At 43.2% G+C, this 24715-nt stretch overlaps 3 protein-coding genes, 1 long non-coding RNA gene and 1 other non-coding gene across 7 annotated transcripts; 3 read left to right on the forward strand and 2 right to left on the reverse strand.

Moving 5' to 3' along the window:
* Nucleotides 1-1112: 1112 nt before the first annotated feature.
* Nucleotides 1113-4179, forward strand: LOC6497703 (zinc finger protein Noc). Its single transcript, XM_001961492.4, has 2 exons — nt 1113-1631; nt 1819-4179. Exons 1-2 carry the CDS (start codon nt 1542-1544, stop codon nt 3352-3354), a joined length of 1626 nt encoding a protein of 541 aa, XP_001961528.1. The 5' UTR covers nt 1113-1541; the 3' UTR covers nt 3355-4179.
* A 1657-nt stretch (nt 4180-5836) lies between these two features.
* Trnap-agg lies at nt 5837-5908 on the forward strand. Its single transcript has one exon. It is a non-coding gene; the product is annotated as a tRNA-Pro (tRNA).
* Nucleotides 5909-8449: 2541 nt separating this feature from the next.
* LOC26513845 lies at nt 8450-9695 on the forward strand. 2 transcript variants are annotated; one of them, XR_001408567.3, is made up of 6 exons: nt 8450-8519; nt 8593-8646; nt 8710-8814; nt 8873-8975; nt 9038-9258; nt 9334-9695. It is a non-coding gene; the product is annotated as an uncharacterized LOC26513845 (long non-coding RNA). The 2 variants fall into 2 exon arrangements; XR_001408568.3 differs by having other exon boundaries at nt 8456-8519; nt 9038-9272.
* A 3098-nt stretch (nt 9696-12793) lies between these two features.
* LOC6497825 (serine protease grass) lies at nt 12794-18824 on the reverse strand. Of its 2 annotated transcripts, XM_044716160.1 has the most exons (5): nt 18297-18824; nt 13978-14165; nt 13670-13892; nt 13577-13616; nt 12794-13519 (listed from the first exon to the last, which is right to left on the reverse strand). In XM_044716160.1, the coding sequence occupies exons 3-5, from the start codon at nt 13770-13772 to the stop codon at nt 12916-12918; spliced, it is 747 nt and encodes a 248-aa protein (XP_044572095.1). In that variant the 5' UTR covers nt 13773-13892; nt 13978-14165; nt 18297-18824; the 3' UTR covers nt 12794-12915. The 2 variants fall into 2 exon arrangements, with proteins under 2 accessions (XP_044572095.1, XP_014761840.2); XM_014906354.3 differs by lacking the exon at nt 18297-18824 and having other exon boundaries at nt 13978-15589.
* A 3239-nt stretch (nt 18825-22063) lies between these two features.
* Nucleotides 22064-23613, reverse strand: LOC26513886. The gene is made up of 2 exons (XM_014906785.2): nt 22639-23613; nt 22064-22582 (listed from the first exon to the last, which is right to left on the reverse strand). The coding sequence occupies exons 1-2, from the start codon at nt 23545-23547 to the stop codon at nt 22322-22324; spliced, it is 1170 nt and encodes a 389-aa protein (XP_014762271.1). The 5' UTR covers nt 23548-23613; the 3' UTR covers nt 22064-22321.
* Nucleotides 23614-24715: the final 1102 nt, after the last annotated feature.

Here is a 24715-nt window from a genome sequence, read left to right on the forward strand (position 1 = left end):
GCACTAGATTCCGTGGAAAGCCACGATTAATAATTAATTGGCTCCGGGCGAGGAGCGAGTAAACAAATGACGTGTGAACTGGAAAACACAATCCAATTCTGGGGCGATTAAAAATGCAGCGGAATTAAACAAGCCATTAAACTATTACCAACTTTTAAAGTGCAACACGCCGCAACTCGCACACAAAGTGGTCGCCTCGCCGCCTCGCCCCTCGCAGGCATTTGTTTGATACGTGTAGATTAATTAAGCCACACATCCCGGCAAAGAGTGGAAAAATTGCTTGGAAAACTTTTCGACGCGACAACAAAACAACGATTTCCACTTAAACAGCGAAACAGGAGCCACAAAAAGAAGGAAAACCAACCGCAGAAGTTAATCGAAAAACGCTAAACAAAGGCCACAACCGCTGAGTGGGTGGGCGGGCAGAGTCGTGGCTGGGGAGCGGGTCAGGAGAGAGGGAGAGCGAACAAGCGACAAACAAATTAATTTTTATATGACATTAAAACGAGCGAAGCGAGGCGATGGAAATGGCTGAAGAGTGTGTTTAAGTGTTGAGTGGTCCGCTTCGAGTTCGAGGAACAAATCTCGGTCCGAAGACAATGAGACCTCCGGCCCCCACCTCCGACCCGCGTTTCCGCTGACGCTGCTGCTGTTGACAGCCCCATCAGCCGTCAAAGAGAGCTTGGGAGAGGCACGGCCACGGAGGCAGAGAGTGCGTGAGTGACTGGGTGAGCGCGTGACATATGTGTGAAGATAAAATTAATGGCCTGACCCCCATCATCGCCCCACGGAGCGGCGCTCTCGCAGCTCAACTGTTGCTCTCGAAACGAGTGTTGCCGTGGTGCAGCGAGAGAGCGCGAGAGCACCGGAACCTGTCCGCCTGCCATTGCAGGGCGCATGCGATTGTGATTGGGCAAAAAGTACGCCATATTTGAAAATTACACGCATGGCCTCCCGCTCGCACGCAGCAGGCGCCTCTCCTCTGACCTGCACGCCATAGCGGAGAGCGTGCAGCGCTGCTAACCAGTTCTGAGAGCGAGAGAGCGGAGCCGAAGAGCGCGCTGCAGCAGAGAGAGTATCTGGGTATCTGACGGCTTCACTCCGACAGTAGCTACGCTCATCGCCGCATCCGACGGATTCAATTCGATTTCAGACTTCAGAGCGTTCGGACGTGTTCGGAAAAACCTGAAGCCACCCCGGAGTGTCTTGACAGCAAGCCCAGTGGAAAGCAGTCAGTCAACTGTTGTCACTGATCGAGAGCGTTTCGTTTCGTTTCGTCGAGTGAAAAGTGAAAACCAAGCCCAAAACAAACGCCGTTTGGCCAAAATAACAAAAGTGATTCAGAGCAAGATTCTAGATTCAGAAATCTGCTCCAAACTAAAAGTGTGAACTCAACCTTTTGGATTACATTTCCCGTCGCATTTTGTGGATTACCTTCTTCGTCGGCGTCGAAGCGGAGCTACTAACTAGCTCCTAGCTTTGTCCCGCAGCTTCTGTGGATTACCCCGATTGCGATCCCAATTCAACTCCAAGCAGCTACCATGGTTGTTCTGGAAGGCGGCGGCGGCGTTGTTACCATCGGTAACAACCAGTACCTTCAACCGGATTATCTGGCTCCATTGCCAACAACGGTTAGTATTTTTTGAAAAAGCAGAAAATATTTTGCTTCTGTTGGAGATTAAAAATATTTAAAAATATAAAGTAAAGAAGATAAAAAAAAAATCAAAAACTATGATTGAAGATTTAAAAAAAATATATACTTCTTTCGGAAGAAACAAGTTGCTAATCCAAACTCCTTCGATTTCTTTTCTACCACAGATGGACGCCAAAAAGAGTCCTCTGGCTCTCCTCGCACAGACCTGCTCCCAAATCGGAGCTGATTCGTCGGCAGTTAAGCCCCTGATGGCCATGGACAAGAACAAGACAAAGCCCGGCGCCTGCTCCTCGTCGTCGAACTCGTCGAGCTCCTCGAGCAGCGCCGAGATCTCAGCGGCCAAGTCGCCCTCCGGCCAGGCCAAGTCGCCCAAGTCGAGCACCCCGATCAGCGCCACAGTCACCGGAAACAGCTCCATTGGCAGCAACCCCAGCACCACCACAACCAACGAAATCAAGCTGGCCTTCAAGCCCTACGAGACGAATGTGCTGAGCCACCAGAACCAGAACTCTTTCAAGAGCAGCTCGTCCTTGGACGCGGAGCCGACCCGCCCCAGCTCCAAGAGCTCTTCGTCCGCCCAGGAGCGAGTGCCATCCCGCAGCAAGTCCAACGCCACGCCCACGGAGGGCGGCAAGGCGGAGGCACTGGGCCACGACTCGGCCAGCCGAAAGACTGTCTCCCCGTCGGGGTCTTCGCAGCGCGGCGCCAGCCCCATTGTGCGCTCGGGCATGGAGGTGCTGAACAACGCCAACGGCACCGCCCAGCACCCCAAGGAGATGAGCAGCATGGCGGCGGCTGCTGCTGCGGCTGCGGCCGCCTACAAGGCTGCCGGTCCCTACGGCCTGAATCCCCTCTCCGCCCTGTGCTGCCCGCCCGGCATGGAGCAGCACGCGAATCCAGCCTTCCGGCCGCCCTTCGCCGGAGGATTCTCCCACCACCACGCCGCCATGCTGGCAGCTGCAGCCAACGGAGGCTATCCCGGAGGAGCCCCGGGCGGAGGCCCAGCTGGCCAGCCCAACCCGTACATAAGCTACCAGAGGATTAAGACCCCGGCCGGCGGAGAGGCCATCGTCCCGGTCTGCAAGGATCCCTACTGCCCCGGCTGCCCCTACTCGGCTCACACGCAACAGATGCTGATGGGCGCCCCCTGCCCCGCCGGCTGCACCCAGTGCGAGCACCAGAAGTACGGCCTGGCGATGGCCAGTGCCGCCGGACTTCCGCCAGCACACCCCTATTCGCAGGCTGCGGCGGCTGCAGCTGCCAACGCAGCGGCCGCCCGCTCGGCCCCCTACGTCTGCAGCTGGGTGGTGGGCGACGCCTACTGCGGCAAGCGGTTCCAGACCTCCGACGAGCTCTTCACCCACCTGCGCACCCACACTGGAAATCTGTCGGACCCAGCCGCCGCGGCCGCCGCTCTTGCGCAGTCGCAGGCCCAGTCGTTGCTGGGAACCCTATTCCCCCCGTCCGCCCTGCGGGCCGGCTATCCCACGCCCCCCCTGAGCCCCATGTCGGCAGCGGCGGCGGCTGCCCGCTACCACCCGTACGCCAAGCCACCGCCAGGCGCTCTGGCCGGAGGCCCCTCGCCGTTCGGTGCCGCCGGAGCCTTCAACCCGGCTGCGGCGGCGGCAGCGGCCGCTCTAGGGCCCTACTACTCGCCGTACGCCATGTACGGGCAGCGGATGGGAGCCGCGCACCAGTAAGGGAGCTCGCCAGGAGACATACCAAAAAGGACTAGAATCGCAGAACCAGATCGCACCTCCGCAGAATAGAGGACTGTGAGGAGGATTACGCAAAGAGCCCAATACTTTACTTAAAAGCAGACACGAGTTTGAGATAATTTCAAAGAAAACAAAAGATTGCAAAGGCTGACATCTCTGGCTTTTGTGCTATTCTGTGATACTAAACTGTAGTTTAAAGAGCGCTAGTTACACTTAAGTTTGACAACCGATAATATTCAACCACCTATAGTAGCAACCGCAAATAGCAGACACTTCTCTCACCACTAAATGTCTACGGTAATCAATCAGAAGGATGACTGCATCCTGCAAGAGGAAGTCGCTCATAATTTGTTCTCAAAGTTCAACCAAAGTTTTAAAGTCTTAGCCCAAGCACATTCTATGACTTCCAATTTCTGTTAACGAACACCCATTGCTGAGATGTTTAAACCTTGTTTTAGTTTATTTCGCCTCGACCTAAGTTCTACAAACGATTATTAGTCTTACCTACACGCATAGATCCACAATTGAAGTAATGTTCTTAAGTCATCTTATATGTAAGCATAACGTATATGTAATACCAACCAATCGCAAAAAGCAAGAAAAACAAGAAAAAAATCAACAGAAAATAAAATGAATATTTCATATAATTATGTATTGTGTGTAATTCTTTAAACATAAAATAGATTCGCTATTTACTCCTTGATGTACGCAAAGCCACAACATGATCTACACGACAAGCCACAGAATATCAAACAGAAACAAGTATGAAACTGAGAAATATACGAGAAAAACATTCTGAAAATATAAGTCGCAAATCTTTTACTTTTGAACTCGGCTCCCCACGGCCAAAATGGGTCTTTGGAAAAAACAGGGTCCGTCTGTCATTATCTGCACTGAAACTGCTGCTTCGATGGGTGGTACTTGCTCGCCAAGTACCCCCTGGGCCATAAACACCGCTGATAGTGCTCAGCTCGATTTCCAATTATATTTACATAAGCTCAAGTGGCGAATTCCTGGAGCGTTATCAGAGTCGTTAAAGCTGCAAGCCTTCGAGGGAATCGCGGCTGGGGAAATGGGTGTTCCGGGAACAGAACCAGAACCCAACCTAATGCAGTAAACCCTATCTCAATGGATCGTAAACTGTTGGGGGTTTTGGGAAAAACAAAACAATATGCAGCCACTTGAATTCGCTCCGAAAATCAAATCAAGCCGAATTTGAATTTCATGAGTGCGCCTTGGGGAGGGGGAGCAGGCAAGACTTGAGGCAAGATTGAGAAAACCTAAAAAACAACTGGCGACAGTCGTAAAACACCCAAGCACAAAATTAAAAATCAATAAAAATCACATTTGTACAAACAAAGTATAAAGTCAGACTCAATTGGCATTCAATGGGCGACTCGAATAAGCAATGCATCTATATGTATCCCCGCATACAATAAAAAGCGCTGATAAAGCGAAATGACAGACATTATTCAGAGACAATATGCTTCGAAAATATCAAATCTGAAACCAACTCAACAACTCAAACTTGGGCAACAACAATGAATGGCACTGCGATATTTCGAGTGTATCTCATAAATAAATTAATTGTGACAATATTCAATTGATTTGATTTGAAATTATCGCATTCAGCTGTCAAATGCTCAACGACAACGCTTTTTCAATTGTTTCAATTTCCATCTGATTCTTTCAATGACTGTTTCCACTCCGTCTCTAGCCCACTCGAATGCTATTTCTGATTTGATTTTGATTCGATGTGAACACAAAAATCACTTGGCCCCATTACCCATGCGGGAGCACTTTGTGTTTCTGTCTGCCTGGAGGGGGAGTCGAAAGCGTTAGATTTATCAATACTTGGCCATCATGTTGGCAAATGAAGTGGCAGAGTGCAGGGCGACGATTTCGATTCATCGACAGACTATTGTATTTTCCCCCAATTCAATTGATTTTATATTATAATAAATATATGTATGACTATTTTAGTGCCATAAAGTAATAAAATAACTGGGAAAGAGCAACTCGCCTTCGTTTTTAGAATTTCAATATTTTTTATCAGCTCCACACATATCATATTCCGATTATTAATCACGCTTTTCATTTCCCCCACCACTTCTATGATCTGATTGTCTGACTTGTGCTTTTGTTGTTCCAAATTGAATTTATTTACATGCATCATATTTCTTTCTGCTTTGCTGTCCATGTTGAACAATTTGTTTTGATGTCAACACTCGCACGACGTCTCCAGCAGCAACAGAGCGACATCAAAAGCAGCCCCAGCAGCAGAAAACCCAAACCGAATACCGAAGCAACAACACACTCAGCAACTTTTCGTTATAAATAGACAAGCTCTGATTGTGGGGCTTGGGAGGGGCCCACGGAGTGGGGCCCGCTGGATGCAACGATTTCTCCGCCATAAGATCTTGCACTGCGCTGAAGTTTCCACTTTGCCGGCTGACGTCCAACTGGCTCGTTGGTCTAGGGGTATGATTTCCGCTTAGGGTGCGGGAGGTCCCGGGTTCAAATCCCGGACGAGCCCAAGTGAAGTACTCTTTTCATTTTATTTTTTATAATTATGCAGATAATGTTCAATTTTTTATTTTAACTATCAAAGATTACAATCAATGTGTGACTATTATTCCTCAAATTTAAGCATATATGAGAAAATTCTGCAAAATTATTTAAAAACTGCAAGCACTTGAAGAATCCAACAACATTCTTTATGGAAACAATTTATTGGTTCACTTTCGGTCAGCCACACGAGCTTTCATAAGTTGAGTCATAATTATTAATACCCTGCAATAATCGGGCTGTTTAAAGCCATAAATATAAATATATACGACAAGGTTTATGTTCGCAAAAACTTTTATGGTATCCTATGACTTGCGGCCTACCCCTGTCTAAGCCCCAATTTATGGGCTCATGAAAATTAAGTCTAATCAGAGGTTGTGATTTTCTAGAAGGGGCCTCCAAAATACTCTTGTACACTTGGCAGTTCTTGGACACGTTCGGACTTAAAAACTTATTGGCCCAACAACGTGCTGGAGCTTCGGTTTACAGTACTTCCCAGTTACATTTCTATGTTTGTTAATTGGATTTGTTTTTACGGGGGCATGTACCACAGAAACAAAGGACTATAAATAAACTAGAGTATTTACCTTCGGTATGTCATGATGTGATTTTTATTGGCTATGATTCTGCTTTTTCAGTTAGTATTTTTGGACGGTTTCTTATTTATTGGCACCTTAGCTCTGACAAGTTGTCGTATAGTCATTGCTATAAAGTAATAAAGGCAATTTTATTGGCCAAGTCGAGTATGATATGTTGGGGATTAGACGACGCGAAGAGCTTATGGGAAAATTTATGATCAAAATAGAAATATGTTTGGAATGTTGTCTTGCCTTAAAGAATCTATAGGAATAACATACGCGATCAATATACTGTTTATGAGGTTTTTACAAACATAAACTGTTCACAGTTTTCAGCATTGTATTTTTTGCAATCCGCGTTTCCGCAAGACTAGGCAATCATCTATAAATAATACATAAATTGTCGACTGAGATTGCCTGAGAATTATTTGTGGCCCAATACAATGTCGACAGCTGGTGTTTTGCCGTGATTTCGCCTGGCGAATTGATATGGCAATGCACAGACAAGTTGACGTTTAAGGTTTGATGATTTATTTGCAGACCTACTGGTGATTTATGGGGTGTCGTTTGAGATTAGCGAGTGGGTCTCGAGGGTTAGAGTGTGAGCGCTCCACCGTTATATAAACTGATAATGCTATAGCCAGTAATAAGTATTATTTCTAGATTAACAATGATTGAAACAGCTGCCCAGCCAGACTCCAGATTTCGGTCACTATATACACTAAATTTCGTACAACTAGATCGGCCTTTTTCCCTTTTATATTTAGACTACTTGGCCATAAATTCACATATCTACATATGTATGTATGAAGGGGAGACCAGGAACATAAAGAACTTGTTGCCTTGGGATTGCCACATTCCATCCCTAAACTGTTTGGCATCTAATAGGTGGCAAGACCCACTCGCATGTCAGCCATAAATTAAACAACAACAGCAGCTGACTGATGTCAGTGTTGTCGTCGCAGCTAATTAACAGTTTTGTTATAAATTACACCGAAACTCATTACAATTTTTCGTATTCTCAGCTCGGGTTGCCGTTCTCCTGGGTCGACACACCCATTTGGGGCGTCAATCATGCGTAAACTGACACAGATGTGACATCCAGCGGGGGCCAACTGCTCGTAAGTGACTAGCGGATACATTTGTATCTTTTAGTTGTTCCCAAGTGTATCTGTGTCTATGTGTGCCCAATGTCAACTGACAACTCCTTAATAATTTTCCATAGGCTTGTTTTTTCCCTGTGAAATTTTCGCCCCCGCTGCGAGTCCAAGAAGGCCTGGGCCTGGGCCCATCCGTCCGACTCCCATGCTGTGTTGTGACTTTGTTGCTGCTGTTAGCCTGCTTTGTTTTAATATTTATGGCTTCCTCGTGTCATTTTCATAATGTTGCGTTTGACACTTTCCCTCTGGGCTCCACCGCTCACAAAACGAAATAAACCAACAAAAATCACACATCCCATTCACATTCCACATTATCTTACAATATGATGGGCGGGCGACTAGGGATCGCCTCTTTTCCTCCTACTTTCGGTTACCATTTTGCATCTCCATCGCACTTTCCTTAGAGCCCTCCCTCCATTTTAAGATTTTCTGTAAAATGTTTTCGAAAATGACATTTGTTGCTGACACAACGACAACTGTCAGCGGGCACTCGGAGGCCATTTATTTTGTTGCCTTTCTTCCGTTGGGCTGCGAAAACATGAACATGCTGGGGCGGAAAATATTCAGTCATGATTAAGATGGTTCTTTTTGTTGTTACTTAGTTCACTCTTCAATAGTTAGCCAGGGCTTAGCCACACCCCCTCTTAGCTATACCTTTTCCTATCTGAGTTCACTTCCTCTAATCGAATCTTTGATTCTCTAAGGCGCCAAGCTCCAATTTTGAGATCCTTTTCTGTCAACAAGTAGTCTGTGGCAAAAACTTCAATCGAAATTCTGCTGTCAAGTTGTAGCCCCATGATCCGAAGTGTAAAACATTCATTCTAACACAAGCCTTACACCGGTAAGTACTACTTCTCCAGTTTTTATTATTTTATATTTTTTTCCACATTTGTTTTTCTTATATAACATTTTAGATTTTATAAAATTATACATATATATAAGGGTTTTACAATTTTACAATAAAAACGGTAAGTGGTCTATTGGACAAATCATTTAATTTTTTTAAACCAATTTTTATTTATTTTTTCAAGTTTTTTATGTTTTGTAAAAAAATTGAAAAAAAAAAAAATTTAAATGGACACTAGTAAAAATGAATACGATCTAGGGATCTGCGTGGGATACAAAACACAAAATGGGTAAGTACTTTACTTAACAAAAACCTAATATCGTACCAATATTTAATGCTTTTTCTAGATTTACCAATTTGAAACACTAAAAAGGGTCATGCTAAAGACATTGTTGTTGGTGGGATTTATAGCAACTACACCATTTGTCTAAATCCTACTTCTATTATTATGTAAGTACATTAGTGGAAAGTTAATAAAACATTAACTTTATTTTACAATTATGGTTCAACAGACAAAAATCGAGGCTACTAGGACACGAGCAAGATTTTGGGAAAGATCGGGACTTAGGAAACTGTTGGCTTTTTTTGGAAGGCTCTAGCCAAAAAACAAACCAGCCATCGGGGATTGCATGTTCAATAATTTACATATTACAGATACTAAAACTACACAAAGGTACTAGGCCACAAGGACACGAAAAGCCACGACACTATTTAATTCAATTACCACTCTGTGGTTAGTATCGGCAAGTAAGTGCTTTATTTAATAGAAGTTGCATTCTATTTCAAAGATTGTTATTTAATTTTACAGATACTTAAACAAACTGGAGGTACTGAGTAAAAATACTAAGGACACGAGGAGCCACGCCAGTTTTCAACACAATTAAAATTAAGATTACAGTTGCGGTTATCGTATAGACATCAAGCTCTTTTAGACTCAAAAGAAAACCAAGTTTCGCCATACACTCGCCACACTTTAAGACGCGAATCTCTACACTCCACACTATGAATCGACAGACACTATTAATCCACACACACTCTATGAATCTACACACTCTTTGAATCTACACACACTCTATTAATCTACACGCTCTACACTATTTAATATTGGAAGTTTATACCTTAATTATTTTGATACAGAAAAAAATTAAATTCCTAGTCAACACCAAAAAAGCCTGCCTTGTTAAATCGCAAAATAATAAAAGTGGAAACGTGGGCGCACACAGGTGATAGGATGGTCTGAAAAAGTATTTGTGTATTAAATCGCCTTAAGAATTTATGGCCCTGCAAGGCCTTCCAGCAAAACCGAGGCATAAATACTTCAGCTGTGATTATTATTGCGCCCGGAAAGCCACCCAGTAAAGTATCCAAATGCTGCTGAAATCTACGACAAACCCAAAATTCCCGAAACAAAGTCGATTTAGTTGTGGGGGACTTCAAAGCCTGCCGCCAGCGATAGGTTTTCTTGGGTAGCCCGGCGTAATATATTATTGATAGATAAATCAGTGATATATATGACACTGGTCACTGGCGGGCTTTGATTTCGTTAGATTGTAAATGACCCAAAACAAAGAGACGCCGAAAGAGCGGAAGGGTTTTTATTTTTGTTTTTTTAGTGATTGCATTGCGTGGGCGATTTGATAAATCAGGTCAGCGAGGGAAAATGTCAAAGGCCATCAGTGCCTACCAAAAAATAATTCTGAGCTCCCGTTCTCGGCTGTCTCCGTCTAAATGGAGTAATTTTGATGATGGAATAAATCAGAATATACGAAATGAAAGTCAGAGCTAGGGATGACCTGTAACTCACTGCTAATATACTTATCAGTGTATTTTTTTGAAATTTTTTATTTTACATCCATTTCTGCCAGTTTTCATTGGCACTCGCATACCCTGTACAGGGAACACATGAAAGTAAGCTCTGAGTTGAAGCCCCAACCGGGCATATATATTTTATGGGCTGTCAAGATAACTGATAGGATAAAGCCGGCTGTTAAGTGTGATATAGTCAGAAGTTTCTAAATATGGGCTTGACCTGCTGCTGTTGATTCCTGTATCTGTTGGTGTTGCTGTTTCTGGCGATGTTGTTGCTGCTGTTGTTGGCCGATGGCCACATTATTAAGCCAATTCAGCGGCAGCAGATAAATAAATAAAATTTGAAACATTGCCGCAACAATAAAAGGCGACAGTACACGATTTATTAAACGGAGCGGCTGCTGATGGTGCTCGGACCCAAATGAAGAGGCAAAACAACACCAGCAACATCAACAAAAACTACAAAAACAGCAACAAAACAACAGTGAGGACGCGAACAGCAGCTGCTGCCACCGTGTTGTTGCTCACATTACTCTTTTTGGCGTGGCCCAGGCTGGCAGGCAGACAGAGAGAAACCGACAGCAGATACAAAGATACAGATACATTTGCTATATAGAAAACACACAATACTTGAGGTTGAGGCCAAAATGACTAATGACCAGCGATTATCAAGCGATAAAAGGCAAAAGAGAGCCAGCAGCAGCAGCAGCAGCAGCAACATCAGCGGCTCCAACAACAAACATAATTTATTATTGTTTTAAACATTTGTGTTTTGCGCTCAAACGAGATACATTTGTCTCCTCCATGCCGTCTAGAAACCTTTCTGGCTTTTGTTCATTAAGACACTAATAAAAAGCGAAGAAGGGCCCCAAGTAACGAATACTCCATACATATTCATAAAAAATAATCCATAAACATAGAAGTGGCGTTTATATTAAAATTCAACATCAAAGGTATCGAATCCTTTGAGGAAGGCTGTATAGCTGACGATTTCTTTTTAAAACCATATACCACTGGTTTCAAATATTAGTGTAATTATTTTAAAATACTTCTTAGCAAAACTATTACGTAGCTCTGACCGTTTTGAGCCTTGTAGGCTCTTTGTCGGGCCCTTGTAATTAGCCGCCCCTTTAAGCCATGTTTCTACTGTTTCTTTTTACTACCTCGTGAGTGTTAAATTTGTGTTGGCTACCAGAATTAGTGGCGGAACAGGCAGAAGCCGCGGTAGCTCCACAGAACAGACAACAATAATAAACTTTAAGATTCATGAAAGCGGCAAAAAGAAAATAAACAGTCAACGCGACGTAAATTTAAGACTTTCCGTATTTCATTTCTTTTGTTGCTTGGCTGCTCTAACCGGCCTTTTTCAGACTACTAACAGGCCAAAAACTATACAAAAAGTATACAAATATATGGATAGCACTATAAACGACCTGTATTTTCCCTGTACTTAACTAAATTAAAGGAAAAATGAATTAAAATTACCTGTTTATGCGAAGCCAATCTTTATAATTTTTTTTATAGTTTTTTTTTATAAGATCTAGAACTCTCCCTGACCCTAGGTCGTTTCGGCATGCCCTTACTAGAGGGTATCAAAAAGGGGTAAAAAGATCTCAAACCGATTGTTGGGGCTTTGGTTGCGTTGTAAATGTGAATTGGCCGAAATTAAAAATATATTTATGACTTAAGAGGCTATAAATTTTGTTTCTTGTTAAAATTCTATTGTTTCTGTGTCTGCCGGACGGTGGAATTTGCTGTTTTTGACTTTCTTTTTCTCTTTATTTATTTATTCTGGTATTTTTTGTGTTTTTTAAATGTTTTTTAAATTATACACCCGATGGCTATAGAAATATACCCACAGTTGTGTGGTTATGACATTATTTAAGACCTACGAGCTTGTTCACGAAATAAAATTCTATATGGTCATAGTAAAATTTAATTGGAAACTTAGAAGTATTCATGTGTGAAATGGCTTGTTTAAAGACTGCCTTATTTTTTTGTAACTGTCATATTTCAAAACCAGAGGCAACCCGCAGGGTAGACAATCCACTAAATCTCGTCACCTCCAGATAGTTTATTGGCTTTTGACACTTTGTCGCACCACAACAACCCAAATAGACAAACAGAATAAGAGAGATTATTCTGCTTCCGCCAGTCGTTTTTTGGGCGCCTGAAACGAATAACGAGACAATTATGTCGGTCTAATCTGAATGGAGGGCAATTAAAATGGAAATTTATGGTCCTAATGTGCCACATAGTCAGCGGGTTCAAGAGCTTCTCTCGACTGTCATCGGCTTATTATATTTTATAGAATTTTACGAGCTTCACAGAATTCAAGTGATAATCCATTTCGAAGGGCAATTAAAAATTTGTTTGACTAACAATTCGTGGTGGTTTACATTCCCCCTAAGTCTTGTTGACGGCTATTCTGTTGGTAAAGAAATATAACCGAGACAATCTGAGGATTCTATTTGATTCGATCGTTTTTTATTTGAGTCTCTAAGCAGGACCTTCACATACACAGATCAGACATCAATACCTTTAATCATAATCACTGTTTGCTTCAATATTGTAAAATACTTTATAAATGTTTGTCCACAATTGTGCTGGTTATCCAAGACATATATTCAGAGACATCAGTATAGACCGCCACCGGATAAGATCCGCATTCCTCTCCTCCGTAGCTCACTATTCCGGCCTGCACTTGGCGCTGTTTGCCCTTGTATCGACCCGGGAAGGTTAGTGGGCCGCCGGAGTCGCCCTGGCAGCTATCGCGTTCACTGGCGCTTACGCAGATTTGGGTGTCATCGACATCAAAATTGTAATCAAGGCACTTGGTCGACTGCAGTCGGTTTACGAATGCCTTCATGGGAACGTCGGAGAGTGTTTGGTTCTCCGTAACCCCCCAGCCGGATACTTCCATAATATTCTCGGTCTGACTCGACAAGATGAGGTCAGGATACAGTGGTAGGCATATGGGTCGAATGAAATCGGTGAACTGGACCGGGTGCTTAAGTCGGATCAACCCTATGTCGTGTTTATATTCTCCTATTATGTAATTCGGGTGGGCGATCCTCTCTTCGATCGGAATGTCCTGGGGGGCATCTAGACACATCCGCTGCATGCCATACAACATGCAGTCTTTAGGATTGCTAATGCTATGCTCTCCCAAACGGACGGATGCACTAGGAAAAAGGGATTTCGCATTATTTTTATAATTGAGCTATTCGATTTGTTCTCACAGGTTATCGTGTATACAGTGCGCAGCCGTCAAAATATAGTCTGTTTAAGAAAAAAGTGGATCTAAAAACATATAAATATGATGGAGAACTTACTTGAACTAATCAGAGTGCCGCCGCATTTGAACTGTTCTCTGAAGACTAGATCTGGATTAGTAAGGTTGTACTGTAGCAAGGCTAGCCAGGGCCGGGAACCCATGCGAACAACTTTTCCATTAAAAACCTTAAGATCATTGAAAAGTCCGCATATATTGTCGTTTTCCGCCAGCAAGTCGAATCCATTAGAGTTAAGTGGCTGTGCGCAGCAAAAAATTTTTCGCTATGGGGATTTTGAATCTTATTTATGTATATATATATCTATGTGGCTTTTAGAATTTTATAGTGAACCTAGCCGAATTCCTTACCTGCACGCAATGAACAACTGATTGTCTCAAAAAGTTCTCCTGGGGGCTTAGTGTCTCTCCGTTTCTGTGCTTAGTGACAATCTGAAAAAGGGGCGGACATTCCCGAGGAATCACGCATATTCCTTCTTTGTTGTCATGGGTTTTACAGCGTTTGGAATCTACAGGCCCAATCCACTCTAGGCCCAAAGCTAGAAAGATCACCAGAACCGAAAGCTGTAGGCACATCATTCTTCCAGAAAAATCTATTCGCGACTGTAGTGTTTTGAACCACCGCCCCACATTAAAAAAATCACTGCACTGTTGCTGTTCTGATAACACTTTTGAATAAAAATTAATGACTTCAATTAAAATGGTATTAATTCTAGGAAACATTGAGCGTATTTCTAGGAATTCGAAATGATTTTTGAATAACATATAGAATTCATATCATAAGTTGCCGATTGTATTGTGACGTTATCACTGTGATTGGTCACAGATCTGTTTTTCAGAATATACATTTTTTGAAAATATAGTCACTACAATCTGTGGCATTATGTGATAGATAATGGATGTCACATCGCAAGGTCCATCTATGACTGTGTTTTCTTTAAAAACATGACAGTGTAAATTAAAATAATAATATTACTGGCATTAGGCTATTTAGCTTCCGAGGCAAAGACAATAAACAAAATTAGTGGGGAATTAGGGAGAGAAAACTGCGCACAAAAACAAGATAAATCGTTTTGGAGGGTCTCGTGATTGTCGTGCCGCCCCATGACAAGGTCTTTCGTTCTCGAATTAGAGTGGATCTGTCTAAATTTAGTAGTCATTTGGCTAGTTTGCTTGCTCATGTCATTTAGATAGCGCACACACTGGAAAATGTGGAGCACTGACTGCTGACAGATTGTAGATAATTAGCCGGCTCCGTGGAACGAGATCAGACTAGAAAGTGCGGGCTATAATGCACCATTATATATCACTATGATGGCAAAACCCTGTTTGCAGGTCTTCGCCACTTTTATCTCAGTTTGTGGAACTTTACGCAGATGCAAATATGAAATTAAAGCCGAGCTAATTTGAAAGATTAAACAGGCAGGCAATAATTACTGACACATTGCCTTTTAAATTAGAAATAATCTTTTAGTTTGCATATTATCAGGGGAGCTCCTCCAAATGTTGTATAGATACAAACGGAAACATAAGGAAGCAATAGTCAAACCGAAGCTCGGCGGTCAGTCAGAACTGTCAGGCAGTTAAGCCGCCCACCATTCGGTCGACCATCCTGGATCAGTCGGCAGCTCTGACAGTGGCACTCTTCTCTTGGCCGTTTAATCACAGTATTAACTCTTTTGCTGAGCCGCCTGTCACTCATTTAGCTGTCCAAACGGGCAGCATCGTGGGGCAGGGTGATCGGGGCGGCGGTGTGGTCTGGCGAGGTGGTTCAGTTGTTCAGTGGTTGTGGGGCAGACGTCGATGTTATAAACACTACTGTCTTCCAACTGTCAAGTTGGTCTAAGTTTTTGAGCGCAAAATAAAAGCCGACTTGACAGCTGAACGGTCGACCAACTCATGTTGATGATGATGATTATTATGTATTTTGTAGTTTTGCCGTTTCATCGAGCACTGAAAACAATTAATTTCAGTAATAATAACACAAGAGATTTTTGTTGAAATAAGCCTAACTATTAATAGTTCTATGACTCACAATTCCTTACCAAATTATGGTTTGAATTTTGAGTTTTTTTTTGTATAGCTCCCTTGGAACTTTTTCTCAGTGCTTCGTGGCTTAGTAAGACTGTCGGACACAAATACAAATACTGAGTCAGTCGCCCATGCACATTCGTTTAGGCTTTTAAACGCTTAGGTCGTCTTATGTTGGACTTAACGCGCTGCCCGATGCCAAAAGCCAACAGTTGGACAGCTGAAGACGCCTCAACTCGATGGCGTCGGCGGCGGCAAAACTTGAAATGAATTTGGACGCTTCGGATAATGAAAACGAAACGAGGCGCGCGCTCCAAAAAACGGACTGGGGACAAAAAATAACGAAAACAAAATTCGAAAAAAGTCAAGTAAAATCCCAACCGACACAAAGAATAAAAACGTCAAAAGTGATTTTGCGCTTTGGTCAGCAGCAGAAACGGCGACAGCCGCAAAGCGAAATCAAAAAGTGCCGCCGCCGTCAGCACCTCCCCTGGCCGGCCCTGCCCTCCGGGCCAACAGCCTTCCGCCCCGCCTAAGCCACCTTGGCCCCCCTCCAATAAAGAGGCCTGTGGCCGGCCAGCCAGTGTCCACTGTTAACTGTTTTGTACAAGCTGATGAGCTTTCGGGCGCTTGGGGGATTTTGACATTTCATTTTTCGATTTTGTTGTGTATTTCGGGTTCAGGTTTCTTTTTGCTTGGTTAGTTGCTCTACTTTTCCTTTGGCCGTGTAAGGACGTTTTGTCAGTGTTCCTGTTGGTTAAAGCCAAGACAGGTCGTCCCAGGTCGCACCTGTATAAACTTGGTCCTAACAAGTCAGCCCTAAACGAATGACCTCTAGCCAAATAATCGATAATTGGCAAGAAACGAAATATTCACAGCTGAGAAATTTCAATTAGTTTCCCATGCAGGGGATTCGGGTTAAAGCCTGTCACTCCCCACGCACACTCCGCCGCGCCATGGCACGCAAAAAGTGCAGGCCTCCTTGGAGCGCTTCTCGCAAAAACACCAAATCATAAAAAACTGTTTATAAATTATTGATTAAATGACAATGCGATGTCAGAGTTTGATTTATGGCCTGGCAGGGAGACACGCAACATTGAAAAATGTTTGGGCAAACAATAAAAGATGGCCGCCGTCCCCCCGCCGAGCGATTTATGACAGCAAATTATACACGAGGTGGAGAGGAGGCTCCATGGCCCCACGAAATGCGTGGCCCAAAGTTACACAACGGCCGAAAAGAAAACGCTATAAAGATGGCCCCGTTGGGTGGTGGAGTGTAAATTTATCACTGGGCAACAGCGAAAAAAGTGCCATAAAGTCGGTGATCAATCAAAAATTACGAAATGACTGAAAGGAAAAATAATTGGCTAATAGCTGGGGCCCATTCCAGCCGGGGTATAGAATTCGCTGCAGGTACTTTCAATTAACTGTTTAAATGTTTAACTTTTTCTAAAAGTATACGTCAATTATTAAGTATTCAAGAAGCACTTAAAAGTTAAGCCTATTGCTTCTAGAGGAAAGCTCATTGACAAAAACCAATCGTGAATTTCTCATTATGGAAATTTTTATCTACTGTATGAGTACACCTTAGGCAATTTGTCACACTTACCTATTGGTCTTAAACTTAAGAACTTGTTAGCTTCAATATGTCTGGGAATTAGGGGCAAGATCAATGGCGCTAATGAACTGTTTCAAGCCCAAAGCTTCACTGTAAGTTTGAGGTAAATACCCCTAATATCCTTTAAGAACTAGAGCGCCTGCAGTTTTCGTTATCAAACAGTCGGATGTAACTGAGTGACGCTATCTTAAAGGGGGTTTTTCTTATTTCAACACCTAGTGATAAGTAAATATATTAAGCGGGAAAAGTACATATTAGTTAACATAACCTTAGCAAAAGACTATGAATAAGGTTCGTAAATCTAGATTGATATTCATCTGATAACTAGTTGGGGCCTGAACCTGTTTTTACAGGGAAACCGAGTCCCCGGCTCCCTTTTCGCTTTTCATATGCTCACCCAAGATGTTTTCCACTCTGTAATCTACAAGTAGTTGGGCTTTAATCAGCTCTCGCTGTGATATACGATCCGAGACCCTAATACTTGTCCGGGACAAACAAAGTGCACGCCAGAAGTATCCGCCATATATAAAAGTGAGTTTGATTTACAGCGGACATCATCTGTCAGATGGGGGTGTAGGTGAGGTGTAAATACCGGGGATTATGCTCCTACGAGCGCTACTGGGTTCTTGGCAAATAAGAATCAGAGGCAGGCACTTGGCCAACCACTTTCGAAACCCTTTTTCCACATCTTCCAGTGGAACAACTGTGCTAATATTTGCCAAACATTCAGCGCTCTCCGGGCGATATGATGATATGAGTAAGTTGCTCGGCCACTGAAGCACCGATGCGCCCCTGGAGTACACTTCAGATGCGCCCCTGGCTCTACAGTGTTTATCAAGTGTAACACGCCGTGTCTCTATTTGTATTCCAACACTCGGTGTCTGGCTAAAGTTGATTGCGAGTCCCGCTATATGGCAAACTCTGCTGTCTGATGTCGGATGTCTGATGTCTGTCGCCTGATTTCGACATACAATAACTGAAAGAGATTTACGGTTTTCGGGCCCCGATCTTCTCAGCTTACCCGTAATTTCAGTTTACAGATTTCACTTTTTATTTGTAAATTTTGTTATATTTTTCGTTATGTGGTTTTTGCCTTATTTTTTGGCTTGTGTAAACGAGGGAATATAAATCTGCGCGTCAGGATGGTGGCTCCGAGTTGATTTACACCAAATAATGCGCATTTTTCTGGTGTTTAACAGGCTTAATGTCTGTTCATAAGTCCAGGGAGAGCGCTCTGGGACTGTGCTTGGGTGTCGCCGCGCTATAAAATATATTAACCAAACTGATTTATTGCATTTTGATAACCTCACAGCTTGTCGGGCTGCTCCGCTTCATATTCGTTGTCTAGGGGATGCTGTCGGTCCACGGTTCCCGCGGATCTCGAAAGCGGAAAAGCTCCCAGCACAACTGTGCAAAATGTCAAGCACCACCAGATGAAGAACGCGCTTTATAATTGCCTGGGTAATTTATGATCGGCTCTAGCTATACACACAAAATAAATAAATTTAAAATATATACACGCGCTTAAATATTTATAGACACTCTTCACGGGAGAGTGTGCGCTTAATTGTCTTGTTTATGAAAGTATTTCGCCTTTTATTTTAAATTTACTTGTTTTTCAATTAAATTGAAAAAGCAATAACATTTAAATGCTCTTCTTTTTTCAAAGAAATCCAAAAATACCATATTTGATTTTTAAGACCCCAGGTTTTCTTTAAAGTAGGACCTGTCCCTGTCAGTATTTCACTTTTTCTTGTCTGCAGATTTGTTGTTTTGACATTTTTGTGTCAAAACATTTGCGCACACAAATTTCCACGGCCAGGTGAGTGAAAGGGGGTGATACTTCGGCGATAGATAATCCAAGCACTCGACATTTGACGCAATCTGCAAAGTTTGTTCACGTGTGACAAGGTTAATTTTATTCATAAATGGACTGATAATGCCTGAATGTTGTGTGTACTTATAAAGTAGTGCTCTTGATTGAAAATGACTGACAGTTGGATTGACAGTCGGACAGTTGTCAGAGGCAGATAAGAGCACAAGAGTTGGGGGCCAGAAGCCAAGCCAAATAGTTACAGTTTTGTTTCGAAAGTTACACTCATTAAACCCCTAACCCTTCCAGCTTTATATCTTCCATTAAAATTCCAGAAAGCAAGGGAGCGGACGAGTTAAAATAAGTGCAGGAAGACATATGCCCGTATGAACGTAAAAAGTATAAAATAAAGAACGAAACAGCCACCACCTTCTGCTGGCTTTCAGTCATTAAGTCATTTACATATTTGCCAACAAAATGTCAGCCATAAAATATAAACTAAAGCAACTGTGCGAAGTCGGAGCCGGGGCAAAGCTGGGAAGATAAATGAAGGCGCAGCTGCTGCGGCTACATCAACGCTAATTGCTCTGTGCATCTTACAGATACACGGGCAGAAGCACAGGCCCAGATACACGCCGGCCGTGACGACTCCGAGATATATACGAATCATAATTCATATTTCTCTTTTTTGTTGTCGCTCTTTGGGGCTGTTGTCGTGTCTTCGGCGGACTTGTGATCTGTGTGACAGGGTCGGATAAGCTGGAACCGGGCAGTCGTACCGGGGGATCGGGTGTGCGACGGCAGAAATGTCAAAATGCATTAACATTTAATTGAGGCTAATTTAAGGCGAAATATTTCGCTTGGCATATATGAAAATTTATGCGTCTCATTTCGGCCAGATCCTCGGCTCTTTCGCTTTCGTTCGCTGCCTTCCTGTGCGATTGTCCGTCCGTCTGTTTGGCACTCCGTCAGAGTCGACTACTCTTGAGAAATGGGCGCATTTTGTAAAAATGTCACATTACATTTAATTTATGCAGCGCCAAACATGAAGACCACTCTTGGTGTAAGCATCTCTTCGACAGGGTTTATGCGAGCATCTTCCGCTTTTGTAGGATTCAACTGGTGCATGAAATGGTTTTTGTATAGATTCTGACATTGATTTGATTTTTATAAAATTGTGTTTTAAATAATATTAATTCATCTTAAGATATACCATTGTAGGTAAAGCTACTGCCTCCAAATTTGTGACAGTAAAGACCCTATCCTGGAAACCCAGTTATCAATCTTGCAGCCGGCGAGGCAAGTTCGAGAAATCCCCACCCAGTGACAAAATTTGACAGGCAACTTGGCAGGAGGTCGTCTGCCGCCCCACTCATGTAGACTTGTGCCCGGACTTGCAGGACCACCAGCTGCCAGGATCGAGCTACGGCTGTCAAGCTTTTTAACCCAAAAAACATTGTGGACGAATTGATTTTGCTCCTCTCAGCAGGACTCTCCAGCCAACTGACACTGGCAGGCGGTCCTTGGGAAGGGCGGATAAGGCATCAACCACCTTGGACTTGTCACTGATAGCAGCTGGGAGTGGAGGGGCCTGGGAACTGGAAGTACGAGTCGGTTTCGGCACCGGAGCCGGAGCCGGAGTCAGAGTCAGTTGGGAAGAAGTTGCTACGCCCAGCAGCTAAACAAAGTTTGAATTGACTTTGTTAACTCGACTGGTGGGCTCAAGTGGTAGATACTTACTGCGGGGCGTGCTGCGAAATCTGCAAATTGCCGTGTCATTATTTGTTAGCAACAAGCCGAAACTCAGCCAGGATAATGTCGACGCCCCTTGGCCAGCCTTAACCCCAAGCCGTCGCACACATTGTGCTCGGCGTCAAAAAGTGTAATTGGCAGACCGTCCGATGGCGGACAGTCCTGTGGATTGAATTGGGATCAGGGATGGGAAAGGAAACGTTAACGGAAATGGGAACGAGGACGGGATCGGAGCAGGGAACTGGGGTGTAACCCACTGTCGGCTTACACACTCAAGTCAAGCGTCCAACCGAACCCGAGAACCCGGCTCTCTGAACTCAAGCGAGCTGGAACCGAGCTGGAGCCGGCAGACAGTTGGTAACTGTCAGTGGGCATGTTCGACTTGACAGCATAATATTACAAATCCCTGCCGAAAGCAGACAGTAACGATGACAGGACTGCTGGCCGGCAAAGCAACGGGGCAAAAGGCAAAAAGGACAACCGCAGAGCAGAGCCAGAGGGAAAGACTGAGCGAGAAAGAAGGACTACGCAAAAAATCTATATATATCGTATAAAAAGGCATATTTTATTACTCAGGTAGGATGTCAGGCGTTGGGCTAGGGCGAGGGGAAATCGTTTTGCCGCAAAATTGTTTGAGGTTAGCCAAAAAATTTGTAGCTTTTGGTCCTTGGGGAGGAAGTTGTCGAGGTCCTGTAGAGGGGAACAAAGCCTATTAATTATAACATTTTAATCAATTGCTGATAAAATATTACTTATCTTCGCTGGAGCCTTCTAAGTAATTCTCTGCACTAAGCATTTCTCTGCACTAAGATTAATGCGCTTAATATGCAAATAATATGAAAAACCTCTTGACGAGGTAAAGTACCGGTATCTGATATCCATTTTAGTGACAAAAGAATATTTTTATATTCACTTTTGTGCACCGATATAGCATATTTTCGTCACTAAAATTGACTCACGTTCGTTAGTCTCCACAGAGAAGTTGACCAAGTTTCGGGAAATATCTCTGCCGGCATCGTTGGGATAGACGTTCTGGGGACCATAGTAGTGTGGGGACTTGGAGACATCGTACACATTGAAGTTGATGGCCACCAGAATGCAACCGTCCGTATTTTAGAAAATGCCAAAAGCTACTTCGCATATTACTACGCCCTTCATAATATTACAACCTCAGTATAGTGCCCCAGTACCCCCAGATAAAAATAAAAAAATATACATATAGTGCAAATTATTGCAATTTGTATTTTATTTTATTGCAAACTTTATTGCAAACAATGAAATCTAAGCTTTAGGCAAGAATTAAATTTTTAAAATGGATCATTTAAATTTTAAATCGTGATCCATTAGATATACTTTAGATGTTTTAGAACCAAATCCATGGTCATGGAATTTAAAAGTGGGGCAACCGCGGTGGATCCCTCAATTGGGAACTCATTTAGGGAGGCCAAATGTCCCTTTTCAGTAGCGGAATCACAATCAACTTAGTTCATAATTTTAGAAGTAGCCGAAACTATCATATCAAAATCGTATTTTTCCGGTAATGATTGGATAATTCGCGAAATCCTTCCCATTTCGAACAATTCGGTTGTGTCGCGTTTGGTCCTAACTCGTTTGTCAACGTAGTTCTTCGTGCCATAGCCGTGCCAAACAACGTACTCATGGCACTTGTGTCCCATATCATTCAGTTTCGGAATAATATTGGCCCGAAGATTTGGATCCGCCAGAAGCAGCAATTGGTTGTGCTAAAAATAAATTAATTATTTTCAAGGATCGACGTTACACATTTATTGTTACTCACATTGTTTGCCACAGTAATTAAGGTAGCGAGTGAATGCAGGTTCTGATGATCCTCTTTTAGAGCCGCGTCGACTTCCAGAGCTATTTTCTTAGCATAGGCTATCTTTTCGCTCAGCGTCTTGAAGAAAACTTCAATCGCCTTCAGTTGCTGATTAAGGGAGGCCTTCTCTTGCAGTTTCATCACGACATCTAATCCTTGATCAGCAAATGTTGGCGCCAACGTCAAGACCTGCCCTACATTACTCGTCACAATAGCCACAACTGTCTTAAAAATTGAGGTAATAACATTGGCAATGGCCTTCGCGGCAGCACTTCCTTTTCCGTCCAACGCCTCCTGCAGGGACTGCTTCTGCTTTCCATAGTATCCTTCCGGGCCGAAATCATTGTTCATCTCCCGCGAAACGACGTCCAGCAATTGTTGCAAATTTTCCACTTTAGCCTGAACCTGGTTCAACAAATCCAATGAGACACTCGTTTTGCTGAGCCCCGAGGCCAGAGCCGTCACAGTCATGTTCCACAGCGTATCCCTGTCCTCGGCTGACGCCCTCGCGTCAGTGATATACGGGGTGATCGTTTTTAGAGTACTGTTCATGGCAATACACCACTCGTAGACAGGACCGACGCACTTTTTGTACGTCAGATGGGCCTCTGAGTTCAACTCGCGTATTTCATCGAGATTCTTCTTAGCTTCCCCGTTGTAGCCGAACATAGCTTTATCAATTGCCTCGATGGCTTCCTGCAGGACCTCAAATTTGACTTTCTTGTCAAATTCAGCGTTATATGTACCAACAACGTTGGACAAACTGTTCACTGCCTTCTCCAGGGCGATGTACTCCTCATGGGTTGCACCGCACAGGACCAAGAGAGTGCATGAAATAATCCCCAAAAAAAGAGATACTTTATTTTCCATAGTGCGGATTACTTGATGTTGATCGTCGGAAAGTCAATTTATAACTGAATTCGCATTAATACTCACTGAACCAAGTAAGCTTACAATCAGAGATAATCTTATCCGGTACCATTCGCTTTTAGAAGAGCAAAGTCGTAAACGTGAGGTGCTTCCGGCAAAGGCAAATAACAGGCAATTTTACGTAGCTTCCCTATTACAGGGGTGCCCAGTCCCATTGCTCTCGTTCCTCCTTTTTTATTGGATTAAGGGAACGATTTTCTAATTACGCTAATGCGTAGGCATTTTTTTGTTGGATAGCCGAAAACTATACACTGCAAGAAATTACTTCTTGTTGTGGTCTCGGACAGAATGGTCGACTTCGGAGCGATGCATTTTTTCGTCGCAGAAAATTTTTGCATTAATAATTTTTAACTTTGCTTCATTTTTTATTGTTTTCAAAAAAATCAAAAGCTTCAATACACATACAATACACAAGTACACTAGTCAGCAACCTTAGTCTAACGTTAGAAATTATCTTAGAAATGTAAATATTATGTTAATTCGGACTTTCCAAATGAGGCTTCGTTTGTCCAAAAAACCCCTTGTCCGAGCAGTACTTGGTATTTTTTGAATTTCTAGGATTTCTAAGTCAATGTCCCTTTTAAATTTATATATGTGATAGTAAATAATTTACCGTGACACCGTAATTCCACCATACTCCCTGCATTGTGGGGCTCCCGGGATAATCAATTAATGTTGTGTTGGGAAAATCACATAAATTTGCGCAACATTAAACGGATCGCGTCGTCGACTTGAAACGAACGCATTCGATATGGTCACATTTCACAAATTTTACGAGGCGCATTTCAAGTTGATAGAAACATTTACGAGGCACTCTTGGCTGGCTTGGGCTCCGGTTTTGGCCCGGATCGCTTGGTAGCAATTGGTAAACAAGTTTATGGCCACTCGGAATCTCCATCGCCATATCTATACTCCCAACTGGAACTCCATCTACATCTCCGCCTCACAGTTTCTTTCTTGAGTCGCCGACATGGCCATAAATTTATTGCACTTCCTTTTGCATATAATTTTCAAATTAAGTGTTGCTTCATGTAAATTGATACATTTACTGAATGCATTTTCCAGCTCTTGGCAGATAGCACCGGGGACTGGTTGGTTGTCGGGCTCT

Source organism: Drosophila ananassae, chromosome 3R, assembly GCF_017639315.1.
Source record: "Drosophila ananassae strain 14024-0371.13 chromosome 3R, ASM1763931v2, whole genome shotgun sequence".
NCBI classification, from domain to species: Eukaryota; Metazoa; Arthropoda; class Insecta; order Diptera; family Drosophilidae; genus Drosophila; species Drosophila ananassae.

What these genes read in the sequence shown, in the direction of transcription:
- LOC6497703 (XM_001961492.4), top strand. Translation starts at nt 1,542, where the DNA reads ATGGTTGTTCTGGAAGGCGGCGGCGGCGTTGTTACCATCGGTAACAAC. An exon ending in TGGCTCCATTGCCAACAACG is followed by an intron (nt 1,632 to 1,818) that starts GTTAGTATTTTT and finishes TTTCTACCACAG; the next exon opens with ATGGACGCCAAAAAGAGTCC.
- LOC6497825 (XM_014906354.3), bottom strand. Translation starts at nt 14,391, where the DNA reads ATGTTATTCAAAAATCATTTCGAATTCCTAGAAATACGCTCAATGTTT. An exon ending in CAGTTGTTCATTGCGTGCAG is followed by an intron (nt 13,893 to 13,977) that starts GTAAGGAATTCG and finishes AAATCCCCATAG; the next exon opens with CGAAAAATTTTTTGCTGCGC. An exon ending in CGGCACTCTGATTAGTTCAA is followed by an intron (nt 13,617 to 13,669) that starts GTAAGTTCTCCA and finishes TTTCTTAAACAG; the next exon opens with ACTATATTTTGACGGCTGCG.
- LOC26513886 (XM_014906785.2), bottom strand. Translation starts at nt 23,547, where the DNA reads ATGGAAAATAAAGTATCTCTTTTTTTGGGGATTATTTCATGCACTCTC. An exon ending in TAATTACTGTGGCAAACAAT is followed by an intron (nt 22,583 to 22,638) that starts GTGAGTAACAAT and finishes ATTTATTTTTAG; the next exon opens with CACAACCAATTGCTGCTTCT.